This window comes from Oncorhynchus mykiss, chromosome 21 (genome assembly GCF_013265735.2).
Source record: "Oncorhynchus mykiss isolate Arlee chromosome 21, USDA_OmykA_1.1, whole genome shotgun sequence".
NCBI classification, from domain to species: domain Eukaryota; kingdom Metazoa; phylum Chordata; class Actinopteri; order Salmoniformes; family Salmonidae; genus Oncorhynchus; species Oncorhynchus mykiss.
This window is the reverse complement of record NC_048585.1, coordinates 48,719,915-48,733,729: the sequence shown is the minus strand read 5'-3', so window position 1 is coordinate 48,733,729 and position 13,815 is coordinate 48,719,915. Positions and strand designations below refer to the sequence as shown.

General features: G+C 41.7%; 1 protein-coding gene across 1 annotated transcript in view; it reads left to right on the top strand.

Moving 5' to 3' along the window:
* The first annotated feature begins 919 nt into the window (after positions 1-919).
* Positions 920-13,815, top strand: part of LOC110500613 (adhesion G protein-coupled receptor A3) — a 57,162-nt gene continuing 44,266 nt past the window's right edge. Inside the window, exon 1 of the mRNA XM_021578069.2 lies at positions 920-2,196. Coding sequence (XP_021433744.2) covers positions 1,973-2,196 — 224 coding nt within the window. The 5' untranslated portion in view covers positions 920-1,972. The remainder of the gene's footprint in view (positions 2,197-13,815) is intronic.

Here is a 13,815-nt window from a genome sequence, read left to right as displayed (position 1 = left end):
TTCTTTTAGTGGATGTCAAAGCCCTGTGCGATCCTGAAATGAAGACTAATTGAAGTTAAAGCTGTGCAGCCTCTGGGTATGACGTTTCCTGAGATGACTGAGAGGTTCCGCTGCTTGTCTGTCAGCCACTCTTCTAAAGCCAAGCTGCTCAATTGACCTGAACATAGCAAATATGAGGAAAGACAGACGGACGGACGGACAGCGTCTGGCAACCCAACTTTACTAAAATGTATTCTTCTAGTTTCTATGGGCCCTTACATGTCAATAGTGTTATACAAGGGTATTGTAGTACTGCATATTTGAATTATTGTATGGTCTCTTCCTGTCTGACTGACTCTGGCTTTTCATGGCGATTGCCCATTACAAAGCTAGCCTGAACTTGTTTGAGAAGTGAAAAGAGGGCTTTGTGTGAAGGCACCTAGAAAGAGAGGAGATACAATGCTGGGTGCAGTAAAAGAGAGAAGGGGTGCATTGCCAAGGGTTACTTTAATCACATTTTAAAATGAAATCATTGTTTAATTTTCTTGGCCACCTTGTTATCAAAGTAGACATGTGTAGCTATGCTATTATGCTATTATTGCACTAGTAACAACAATGTAGTACTGTTATATTGTTACATACCATTTAAAAAATGCTGTTACAATGTTGTTACTGTATGTATTGCAGTATTACTAGTACAGTATGTGTTACCAAATACATTTTATCCAAGTCATCGGCCAATAAATCGGGTTGACAACAGTATGTAAATACTAACTGGGCTACATTTCCAAATCAACAAGTTTGCTCAGTCTCAGGAACGCTCAAAAGTTCATTGACCAATACTGGACAATATTTTCCATGAAATGTAAGAACATTTCCGACCTATCAACTGCATCAAGAGAGGTTGTTTGCTGTATGACTGCTGATGTACGTGCATCAATATGCTTTTACTAGACAGTATCGTCTTATTCCTTTTGTATTTAAAGGTAGATCCAACTGCTCAGAGAGAATCGGAGAAAGGGGCGGTCTATGTGGAGTGACGTCAGTGGGTGGAATTGCAACATGGAGCCAAGGGCAGGACTGTGAGAGAAGAGTTCCCAATGGAAAGAAAGCCAATGAATACTTTCAGAGAGAGACGTGGACGCTCCAATTGAAAGTCAAGGACAGCAATTCTGGATATTTACTCAAACTTGGAAGGGACCCACTTTAACTCATATTTAAACACAAGATTACTGACTAACTCGGAGTGGGATTATGTTTCTTGCTTTCGTTTTTTTAGGAGATGTCCCATGATTACATTTTGCACCAACAACTGGAGTCGATGGGCGCCACTAAAGTGAAAAGTTGCTTACAGCTGTTTTAGTTAGTTGTAATGCTATTTAAGTGTTCCAGTCTACGGCTCTCGGGATGAGTTCTCTTAAGGAGAAAGTTTTTAAAGCTAAGGCGTGATCAAATTTCCTGAAATGAGAGTGTGTTATCTTGGGATGACTGCAGCTGTCTCTTGGTGGAGTAGGGAAATTCTCAATTAGATCCGCGCTATTGGCAACAAAGAACATATTTTCTCTATCGCGGAAGTTTCGTTGTGTAACCCTGAAAAATCGTTACAATTACAAGTGAACAGTTGTTTTTTTTCTTTTTTCGGGAAGGCTGCAAAGACCTTATTACGAAATGGAATTGTGAATCGTGCCGTTTGGCAAACAAAGGATGTACAGACCCTCTCTCGGATTGATTGACGCTGAACACATACATCGAAACCTTTGCAAGAAATGGAGGAGGGAATCCAAATCCACATTATAGTGGACAAGATGTTTGCAACATGACTAAAACTGTCCGGGTATTCTGAGGGACGTTTTGGCTCACCCTATTTCCAGAAAGAACCAGGCCATTTTATACTACACACACAATTCCCAGCCTCCTGCGCTACTTGATATTAATATATTATTTTATTTGCCAATGCTACAGTAGCCTAATTATCTTGGAATATATTTTGAAAATGAGGGTATGTGCGGTTGCTTTGTTGCAATTGTTATTTGTTTTGCTACTCGGAGGCGATGGCTCTGCGGTATCATCTGACTGTAAATCATATGATGAACGTTCAAAGAGCGCAGGGAAAAGCACACCATCAGTGACCACGGCGGATAGGAAAGTGGTCTGCAGCAATATGGAACTCCATCAGGTGTTACCGCCGGACTCCTTCCCCAACAGAACAGTCACGTTGTAAGTATAGATCAATAGGCCTATCTGGCATCAACAAAATAATGACGATGCTGTCCCCTTGTTTGGAACAGCTTGGGGATACAGAAAGAACCATGCGGCCAAATATTTGCCTTGTTTATTACCTGCAATTTATCCTGTCTGTCGGCCTGTGGTTTGAGAAACTTATTCAACTTTCAGCCTAACACAATATTTATTTGTATTTTGACATGCCTATTGATAAGTGATGGTCTGACTGAGGTCATGCATAATTCTTCCAATAGGCTATAGCCAACTATATATGTTTTTGGTTCTAGTCTGATCTTGTTGGGGTTAATCACTCAAATCTGCTGATGATTTCAACTGCTGACATACAAATACTGTCCATTACAGCTCAAATATAGTTACCATGTCCATAACAAAGGACTTGTGTCAAAGATGCTGAGGTCACTATTTGTAGCTGTATTGCCTCCTCCACATCCGTCCCTTGTCAGCTGCATACAATAATATTATCCTTTACTTATAAATCGTATGTAACATGTCATTGGCATGTCACACTATAATCTAGTCCCGTATGATGGAAATGTCTTATACCAAAATACCTTTTCATAATTGTTTATTCTTGCAGTATATAATTGTACGGCATCCACAGTTAAGTCGTCTGCATGCTTCCCAGCCGAAAGAGTTCGGAACAGTTCCTGCATGTATTATGATGCCATTTTTGACGTTTTTGTTCCTTTTTGGACAAAGGCACAGTTTTTTGGGGGGGCTGTCCGGTCACACACAATTTCTTCTCTCTCGAGGCAAGCCAACGTCGGCAGCCAGAATCTACACCCTCTTATTGGCGATTGGTCAACGGTAGGTCTTCTTCAATGAAGTGCCTGTGGTCATTCATTGAGAGACAACGCGTCCTCATGCAAATACTTTCACTTGAGAAACACCACCAAACATCACAGTCAGATGCAAAATTGCGCAACTAATATCTCCTCTGCAAAAGCGTCAACATTAATGACAGATTTCTTAAGTTATCTTAGAGTAATTCTGACTATTTTGAGGAAATGAAAAAATGGCTATGCTGTCTTAAAATGGACAAACAGCACCATTGACGCTTTTTTTCTCATTTTTCAAGCAAAGGTCATTTACGGAAGTATGCTAGCACTTCAGCCAAACTTTATCATGCAGACACCTTAAGCCAGGGGCAGACTGGGACAATTAGTTTTCCTCGAGGCCCCATTAGCTAGATAATAATAATTTTGTGCCTCCCCAAAAAAGTGTTAGACAGACCCACTAGGATGAAATTGGACCAGTCCATCTGGCATTTGCCTGTAATGCCAGATGCCCAGTTCGCCCCTGGGCCAAGCAAAAACATGCAGTGAGAGTTATTGGTGAACACATCTAGTGTGTGGTTGGCAACAGTTTTGTATCTCATTTCATTGCCACAACATATGCGATACATGCAGTTGTTTGTGCAATGCAACCACACGGTGCATACCATTAAACCACGCAACCTATTTCACATGTTGTCGCCCCGATGGAGACAAGACTGAAGCAGTGTTTTTGAGTGTACACAAGCCAAGAACATCAGTTCCTTACACCAGTACTCTACCATTGCCTTGGAATGGCCTATAAGATGGAACAGCACAAACGTTGCATCTGCACTGTTCTTCATTCTTCAAGTAAATGTGTTTTTGTTACATTTTTGAGATTGAGATATTATTACCTCTGTCATGGTATGTGATATTTCTGTATGCGCTAAAATAGGCTGAACTGCTTGGAGGGCCATCATTTTGTTCTGCCCGACAGTGATTGATTGGGAAGGGAAACATATTGCTCATGTCTTGAGCGTTGAACCAAGCTCCATGATTCAAGGTATGAAAGATGGCCACCACAGAACAAGAGGGATAATGAAGTTCTCAGGCATTCCTATGGGTTTCCCACTAAACTTCCCATAGGTCTCTCAATGTTTTTGTCAACATATTTCAAATATTGAACCAAATATATATATACAAATCCTCAGCAATCTACACACAATACCCCATAAGGACAAAGCGAAAACAGGTTGATTGAAATGTTTGTCAAATTTAAAACAGATACCTTATTTACATAAGTATTCAGACCCTTTGCTATGAGACTTGAAATTAATCTCAGGTGAATCCTGTTTCTATTGATCATCCTTGAGATGTTTCTACAACTTGATTGGAGTCCACCTGTGGTAAATTCAATTGATTAGACATGATTGGAAAGGTACACACCAGTCAGGTACACACCAGTCAGGTGACAGATGACAGTGGAATTATCTGTAGAGCTCCAAAACAGGATTGTGTCGAGGCACAGAAAAATGTTTGCAGCATTGAAGGTCCCCAAGAACACCATGGCCTCCGTCATTCTTAAATGGAAGAAGTTTGGAACCAGCAACACTCTTCCTAGAGCTGGCCACCCGGCAAAACTGAGCAATCTGGGAAGAAGGGCCTTGGTCAGGGAGGTGACCAAGAATCCAGTGGTCACTCTGACAGAGCTCTAGAATTCCTTTGTGGAGATGGGAGAATCTTCCAGAAGGACAACCATCTCTGCAGCACTCCATCAATCAGGCCTTTATGGTAGAGTGGCCAGACGGAAGCCACTCCTCAGTAAAAGGCACATGACAGCCCGCCTGAAGTTTGCCAAAAGGCACCTAAAGACTCTCAGACCATGAGAAACATGATTCTCTGGTCTGGTGAAACCAAGCTGTGCAGCAACGCTCCTCATCCAACCTGACAGAACTTGAGAGGATCTGCAGAGAAGGATGGGAGAAACTACCCAAATACAGGTGTGCCAAACTTTTAGCATTATACCGAAGAAGACTTGAGGTTGTGATCACTGTCAAAGGTGCTTCAACAAAGTCCTGAGTAAAGGGTCTGAATAATTATGTAAATGGGATATTTTCGTTTCTATTTTTAATACATTTGCAAAAAATGGCTAAACTGTTTTTTCTTTGTCATTATGGGGTATTGTGTGTAGGTTGAGTAAAGAAAACAATTGAATCAATTTTAAATGTGTAAAAAGTCGAGGGGTCTGAATACTTTCTGAATGCACTGTAGAATCGTGAGAATCACAATATATATTGTATCAGCACTTGAGTGTCTTGATAATATTGTATCATGAGGTTCCTGGCAATTCCTAGCCCTAGTCTGGACACAGTGGGACTGGACTGGCCCGATCACAGTCAGGGTCCCTGCTGCCCTGCCCGACCTTCCCTGACCCTGAGAATCAATCACTTCCCCCTACCTGGACACTGTAGGTCCCAGACCTTTTTGCTCTGTGAGAGCAACAAATTCACTCTGCCCTCCTGGCCCTAAAAGCTAAAGTTGGGAGGAGAGAAAGTGCCACAAGCAAAGTTGATATTGTAGGAAATCCAACCTCAATCTAAAACATTTGGATAGTATTCTGTTTATTGATCAATTGACTGCCAATAAGAGAGTTCTTTAACTTCTCGTTGAGCACACCCCAGAAAATGATTGTTTTTTGTGGCCTTTTCAACTTTTCCCCAGTGAATTTACTGTCAAGATGTCCTATGACAGACAAACCATTGTGGGTAAGTACATTTTTCCGTCAGTTTTAGTGTTAGATCACCACCATTATCTCAGGGCAATCTTTTTTTTTTAAATCTAGAGTTACCTCTAACTTGTGAAGATAATGGATGTTTTTGGACAGAGTTCACACAATCTTATCTAGCCTTAACTCCTAAACCACAGGTCTGGGGTCTGACAAACCAGCATAGCATGTTCTAAATGTGTTAATTTGGGGCATCCCTTTCCAGACTTGTTATTTGGGACATTTTAAATAGTCTATTGACACGCCTGCTTCTCTGCAAATTAAAGACCTGGTCCGATGCAGTAATTCAACTTGTGTAATTAGAGCCCATTAAATCATAATCGACCTTCCCTCTCTTTGACCCACACACTTCCCGTTTCCTGTCTGGAGTGAAACTGAGCACTTCTCTGAATGAAACAAAGTAACAAGTTGGACATTTTTCTGGAATCATCAACAAAAATCTTCTAGACATTTTGGTCGGTGTAACTAATCCCTCCAGTTTTGGAACAATGTTAGTTGGCCATCGTTTGAAATTCAAATCGTTGGAAGACTTTGATTGGCTTAAGTCAAGCTCCTTTGTGCTTCTAGTGGAAGTATTTGGCGACCCTGTTGTGGAATGCATCCAGTTCTCCAGCGTGGTTCTCTCTGGGTTCAGGCTGCTGAATGCATGTCTGTGAAGAAAGGATGAGTGCAGCATTCCCAGCATTGGCACTCCCAACTGATACTGCATGCCAAAGTAATCCAAGAGGAAATGACAAACGCGTTGACACAACCAGCTCTTGTCAGAAAAGACTTGTGCAACATCAACCCTGGTGCGTTGATAACCTTTGCACCCTTTCATCCGCATAGTGGGCTAATTTCAGGTGTGTCGTGTGAAGAAGTATATATGTGCAACTGTGTGTGAGGCTCAACCTGTTCATGTTTCACCCTATATTAGCACGGCCTCTGTTGAACCATATTCTTGGTGTACAGCAACAGAAGAGCTCATATTTCTTTGAGAGACTTGAGTGTCATTTGGATCCTTCCCAGCAGGCACCTGGGCTTGACTATGTGGCCCAGCACACACCCTAGAGTCCACCTCCACCAAGGAGTGTGGGATTGATGTCAGGAAGAGACAGGGATTTCCTCGTACTGCATGTAAGGCAGTGTAATTTGACGACACAGTCAAGAGCACTAATTGCACGGTTCGTGGCAGGGAATCATGGGGGACGGCCCGGTATGCATCCGGTTTCCTGAAGACTTAACCTGCAGTATATGCCATTGGACCATGTTTTTAGAACGGAGTAGCTTACTCAGAATAGTTAGACTTGATGTAAAATACATTTATAGTAGAATGTAAAACATATGACAAAGACAAGTGCTGTGACAATACCAGTATCGCAATTTTTTTTTTCATGTCAGAAATGAAAACATGAATGAGACCCAACACTTTGGTCCTTTAAATACCTGCTGTATGTAAATATTGTGCTATATCATGGGAAATAAATAAATGTGACTCTGGATGACAACATGTTTGTTTCCCACATTAGGGCTGTTTTCCTAAAGAAGTTAAATCCATTTTATTTTCCTTGTCACGATACTGGTATCGTCCCAGCCCTAGCAAAGACAAGTACTTTATAGGCCTACAGATGCACACAACGCATTCTCTTACCTCCTATATTTGATATTGTCTTTTCAATTTGAGTGAGCTGAATTTAAATTTGCTGTGGAATCTGAAGGTAGAATCCTTTCTGTTGTTCGTTTGATTTGTTTAGCTGCTCCTACATGAAAAGGGGAAGTTGGCAGGCCGGCGGCCTTTTGAAGTGCTCGTGGAACTAGTACCCGGGAGTACACTGTCATGCATGTCCGGTGGCTAGAATGGTTTGTTTTGCTTTTCAGGCAAGCATTTGGGTTAAAGCAACGCTCCCCGTGTTTTTCTTTGCTGTCGTGTGATGTTTGGAGAAGATAACGAAATCCCAAAGGCCATTCACTGACTGGCGATTGAGTGTTCACAGCCAGGCAGCTCACGGTCTCTCATTACGCACTCAGACCTGTTGAGCATTTGGTTTGCCAGAACATACTTGGGTCTCAAGTTGAGAGGCTATACATTTTGTCTTATGTATGTGCATCTGAATTTCCGTATAAGGACATGGGCCTTCCTGTTTGTCTATCTGGAAGGCCCCAGTTCTTGATTTCTATTCATTTGGCTGTCAGCCCAGTATTTGGATGTTGGCACTGTGTATACCATGCACCTGAAGGAGTTGTAAGATGACCGTTTTCTATACGTTCTTATACCGTGGCTTACTGGAATTGAAAGGGGATATTTTCAGGCTTATAACTATGGGAGAGTGACACAGCATAGTCGGTGCTTGAATGACAAGTGTCCTTTTCAGCTCTGCCCTAACAAAAGTGAATTATTTCAAAGACGAGGCCTTTGTCTTCCAAATGGGAGACAGTATTCAGGCCTTAATTTTGCTGAAGACGCTTCCAGGTCATAACTTAATTAAGCAATAATCAATCGCACATTTCAAATAGTATCCTTATGGTCTCCAACGCTACATTTGACCCTTATGTCTGTATCAGTTACTTTTGATGAATGTTCATAGTTTTCCCGTTCACTAAGCTCACATTGATATCCCTTTCAGAAAGACGTTTTTTCCTCCAACTTTATCCTACCGCCAACTTTACCATACCGCCAACTTTTTTTCAGCTTTTTCCTTATATCTGAAAGGTATTGCCAGTATCAAAGCCAAAAACGATAATTGGGTAAACTTCTGCTTACGGCTTAGTATGATACGTAGCCGTAATGCTGAGGCGGCAGTGGCACGCACTACTCTTTTAAACTCTTAATGGTTGCTAAGCAGCTCCAGTTAACCATCCTCCTGCCATTTTCTAAACTTTGCGAGGCATGTTGTTTCCTTAACCACAACTGGTTGGATCCATATCACTGAATGATGGAAATATTGGAATAAAGTAGACTAATGCAATTGAAGGCATGCATCAAATTGTTGCTTACTGAAACTCCCAGAGTCATCCAATCGTTGTCATTAATTCTAAGCAATAGCCTACCCCTGTGTGGCCAATGCCACCGCGCTACGTTGAGACAAGCAGGTACATGTCTTGATAAATCAATCAATGTCAGCTTTTTGTTTTCACTGAATGTTAGCTTAGTTGAGGCGAGTGCTACTCATGATCACCTTGTCTAGTTGACTCATTTATTAGAACCTTTTGCCAGCATGTTATGTAGTTTAACAAGTAGATTATGATTTAACATGTTCTGCTCTTCACTCGCAGTGACTTAGTAGTGTAGGCCTACTGTTCTACAGTGGCTTAGTAGCGTAGGCCTACTGTCCTACAGTGACTTAGTAGCGTAGGCCTACTGTCCCACAGTGGCTTAGTAGCGTAGGCTTACTGTCCTACAGTGGCTTAGTAGCGTAGGCCTACTGTCCTACAGTGACTTAGTAGCGTAGGCCTACTGTCCTACAGGGACTTAGTAGCGTAGGCCTACTGTCCTACAGGGACTTAGTAGCGTAGGTCTACTGTCCTACAGGGACTTAGTAGCGTAGGCCTACTGTCCTACAGTGGCTTAGTAGCGTAGGCCTACTGTCCTACAGTGGCTTAGTAGCGTAGGCCTACTGTCCTACAGTGGCTTAGTAGCGTAGGCCTACTGTCCCACAGTGGCTTAGTAGCGTAGGCCTACTGTCCCACAGTGGCTTAGTAGCGTAGGCCTACTGTCCCACAGTGGCTTAGTAGCGTAGGTCTACTGTCCTACAGTGGCTTAGTAGCGTAGGCCTACTCCCAACCAAAAGCCTGTGACTTCACTGACTTGTCTCAGTTAATGTGACTGTTTCACTGAATCCCCATCTGTATAGGCTATTCAGTTAATTGGTTTCTGTCTGGGCAAATAAGTGGAGGTGGTATAGCTCATCTATCACTGATCAGAAACATTTACCATGCAATAATGTAGCCCGAATCAAGTGTGGGCCTCTTATTTCCCTCGATTGCCTCTAGGCAACTCCAAAAGCCAGCGGAGGTTGTGATATATGAACACGAGACTTCCATGTTTTATGAAAATAGGATTGCTATTATTTTCTATCGATATCATGATGAAGATGCTCTCAATGTAAGACCCTACGCCTGCTCACTCACAAAGTGGAGTGAGGGTAGGAAAGAGATGACATGTGGATCAAAAGGGCTTGGGCTCTGTTTCTAAATATATTTCAACACTTTAACTTATACGACAGCGGTTCCACACGTTCCCTTGACACAAGTTTAAAAAAATATATATTTGGTTATATTCTTACTACAAAAGATGTGTTTTGGCTGTGTTCAGGGAAGGTGTGTCTTGTCTGTTTTAATGAACAAAATAATGAACTATTTATTTCATTCAGTTGGACGTAACAAACTCAAAATGCCATTCTATTGTTTTGTAAATACATTTTTATTAGTCTTATGTTTCTTAGGACCTGCCTAGACGAAGTAATAATGGATTTGTTTTTGACAGTGTATATTCAATGGATTTATTAAAATGAACGCCCACCCACATCTGCTCACTACTACTACCACTCAATGCCGGCATGTACACTGGAGGTGTAACAAGGCACATGCAGGTAAGAATGTGGTAAAAATGTGCCTGTTTGTAAGGGGGTCATTGCCTGAAAATATATATATATATCTATTTTTAATGCAGTCAAACTTCTTACCCCTGTGTTTCTAAAGGGTTATGTCTCAAGTGTTGAGAGAGCACCAGTCGACTTTGATTGCCTACTGCCTTTGAGGGGGTCGTATAGTGGTTGGCTTTTTTTCCTCAATCCCTGGTTAACTTTGTGCTAATAACCTGAGGCTGGTGCAATTCAAAGGCTGGATTTTCTCATGCAAAATGAGTGCAAACTTAGCCTCAAGACTGTGAGGCTCCTTCTGGGAAAGAATAACTGTAATATAGATTGTGTTTTTGTCTTTGAATTATTTGCTTCACTCCAAGAGCGAGCAAAGAACAGAATTATAACAATGGATTTGGTGAAATGTTAGTTAACAATGGAGATGGTTGGGTTTGACGGCAAAGTTTGTGTGATTATAGGCTACAATTCATGTGATTTTTTTCAGTCCCTAGTACATTAGTGCATATTACATGAGATTTGTCTGGATCCCACTGCTCTTTTGTTCCTGGCTCATGCTCAAGGCGGTTTTATCTTTGCGTCAAGATAAGGGTGGTTCCCCTCCTCTGCCCCTGAGCCCTGAGGAATTTACCAGTGCAGACGCTCAGGAAGCTAGTAGTCAAATGTGAGATGGAGACAACCCTACAGGTGGTGCTGATTTCAGATGCTAAGTACCTTCTAGTGTGACGCTCCGAATGCAGACGTGTAGACGCTCCCAGATGTGTAGACGCTCCCAGAGGCAAACGTAAACTGAGAAGCAGACACTTGGCTCTAGGCACTTGCTCTCTGCAGATCGAACACATTGAATTGGTCAAAGGTGTCTAGACTGCCAAAAGATTGTCCACCTTTTCTGGATATGGTTCTTCAGTGCTTGATTTATCTACCTATTGAGAATCAATACATGGTGTTGTAGCTGGCTACATTCACTTTTGAAATTTGTATTTTTATTTCTTTATTTAACCTCTATTTAACTAGGCATGTCCGGCTCAGTCAGGCTGAAGTGGCTCAGTCTATAGGCCTACTTCTTTGCCGTGCTTCACATCTATTCTAGTGCTTTACATCTATTCTTTACAACATATATTTTACAGCTTTTACAACATCTATTCTTTACAACATCTATTCTACTGCTTTACATCTATTCTTTACAACATCTATTCTTTACAACATCTATTCTTTACAACATCTATTCTTTACAACCAATTCTACAGCTTTACAACATATATTCTTTACAACAAATATTCTTTGTTGTAGGCTCCTAATATCTATCTACAATGCAGAAACCTTATCTCAATGAATATGTGAATGGTATGAGTGCTCAGACGGCATAACTATAAGCACGCATTGTTCAGAGGTCGTAGTTTATGGTAAACTATATATACAGGTTTCTTTGCAGTCGTGCAAGCTAAGCAGTTCCCCTCGCACTGAGGTCACACACCAGTCAGGATGAGGAGGGAGGGAGGGTGGAATGGAGGAAGGAGGGACACAAGGAGGGAGAGGAGGAGAGAGAGAGGGAGGGAGGAAGAGAGAGGGGGAAGGGAGAACAGAGCTCATGACTCTCAGGAGAAGCCTCTTACACAGATTTATTTTGACAGTTGGAGAGTCACAAGGTTGGAAGTGCATATTTATCCAGCCGGACTTGAATAATTCCTAAGAGTGTGTGTGTTTTGTAATATAGCTGTTATGTCTTTTGATTCCGAATACAATTATGTGGTTTTCTACGGAAGTAGCAGGGATATTTGTGGATAAACAAATCTGCAATTGGAGCTGCATGTGTCGACACGTCACTCAGGTCATGAGAGAGAAAATATATTGAACTTGTTATGAACGTATCAAATCCAATTGTATTGGTCACGTACACATTTAGCAGATGTTATTGCGGGTGAAGCGAAATGCTTGTGGCTGTATGTAATAACACAAACGTTCTGGGATAATAATGTAAGAAACAACACACAACAAAAACATACTGCAGAGGTGCTGAGGAGCTAGAAGCAGTGCCATGTCTGTTGGTGCCATCTCCCTGGCAGCAGAGCACCCCCCCCCCCAAAGAAAAAATATATAGATAAACATAATTAATTCAATGCATTAATTGCTTTCATCTTTGTGCTCATTATCATCTGTAAAAAAGCCATTGATGTACTTTACTTAGCATTCACACTGGAATTTAAATCATCCCTCCCTGAACCTTACAATAAAACATCATAGGCCATATAAATCTGGGTCAGACCAGTTATTCCTCAATGATTTTCTCGACCCAAGATCTCTGTGTGAATCCCCTGTGGCTCTGCCTAAATCATCAGTATGTGTCGAGAGCAGTGATAGACTTTGCAGTCTCGTTCCTCACCAAGCCCCGACATCTGGAGTTTCGGCACGCGGAGAAGAATGCACGGGCCACGGGGCCAGTCGTGAAACACAGGAACGGTTTGCGTTTCCTCTCTGAGGGGTTGGGAGCAGGGAAGAGAAAATATCGATAGTCTTCACCAGCCAACCTTGTAATAAAGCTAGTCCTCAACACCCGTAATGACTCCAATCTGGCCGGGGGTTGTCGGTACTGGTTGTGTGGGACCCACCACATCCCCTCCCGAAAGTCAAAAATTAGGATGACCACAACACAAGCCAGTTGGGTTCTCCCACAGGAGTAAACATCACCATTCAATTACTAAGCCTTCGGGGGGAGAGGGTACGAATTGGGGTGTCTAGCACAGGGTGAGTAGAGGTTTGAAAAAAGGGCAAGAATTTGTACTTTGGGGTTAAAATTGGCCAGCTCTTTGTTTATGTTATGCGATATCTAACACTTCAAATTAGAAGTCGACCGATTATGATTTTTCAACGCCGATAACGATTTTTGGAGGACCAAAAAAAGCAGAAACCGATTAATTCGGCCAATTTTTTAAAATGTATTTCTAATAATGACAATTACAACAATATTGAATGAACACTTATTTTAACTAAATATAATAGCCTCAAATAAGTAATGAAACATGTTCAATTTGGTTTAAATAAGTAAAAGTGCAATATGTGCCATGTAAGAAAGCTAACATTTAAGTTCCTTGCTCAGAACATGAGAACATATGAAAGCTGGTGGTTCTTTTTAACATGAGTCTTCAATATTCCCAGGTTAGAAGTTTTAGGTTGTAGTTATTATAGGAGTTATAGGACTATTTCTCTCTATATGATTTGTATTTCATATACCTTTGACTATTGGATGTTCTTATAGGCACTCTAGTATTGCCAGTGTAACAGTATAGCTTCCGTCCCTCTCCTTTCTCCTACCTGGGCTCGAACCAGGAACACATCGACAACAGCCACCCTCGAATCAGCGTTACCCATCCCTCCACAAAAGCCGCGGCACTCGCTCTGAGACTACTCCAAGTCTCAGAGTGAGTGACGTTTGAAACGCTATTAGTGCGCATCCCGCTAACTAGCTAGCCATTGCGAAGAG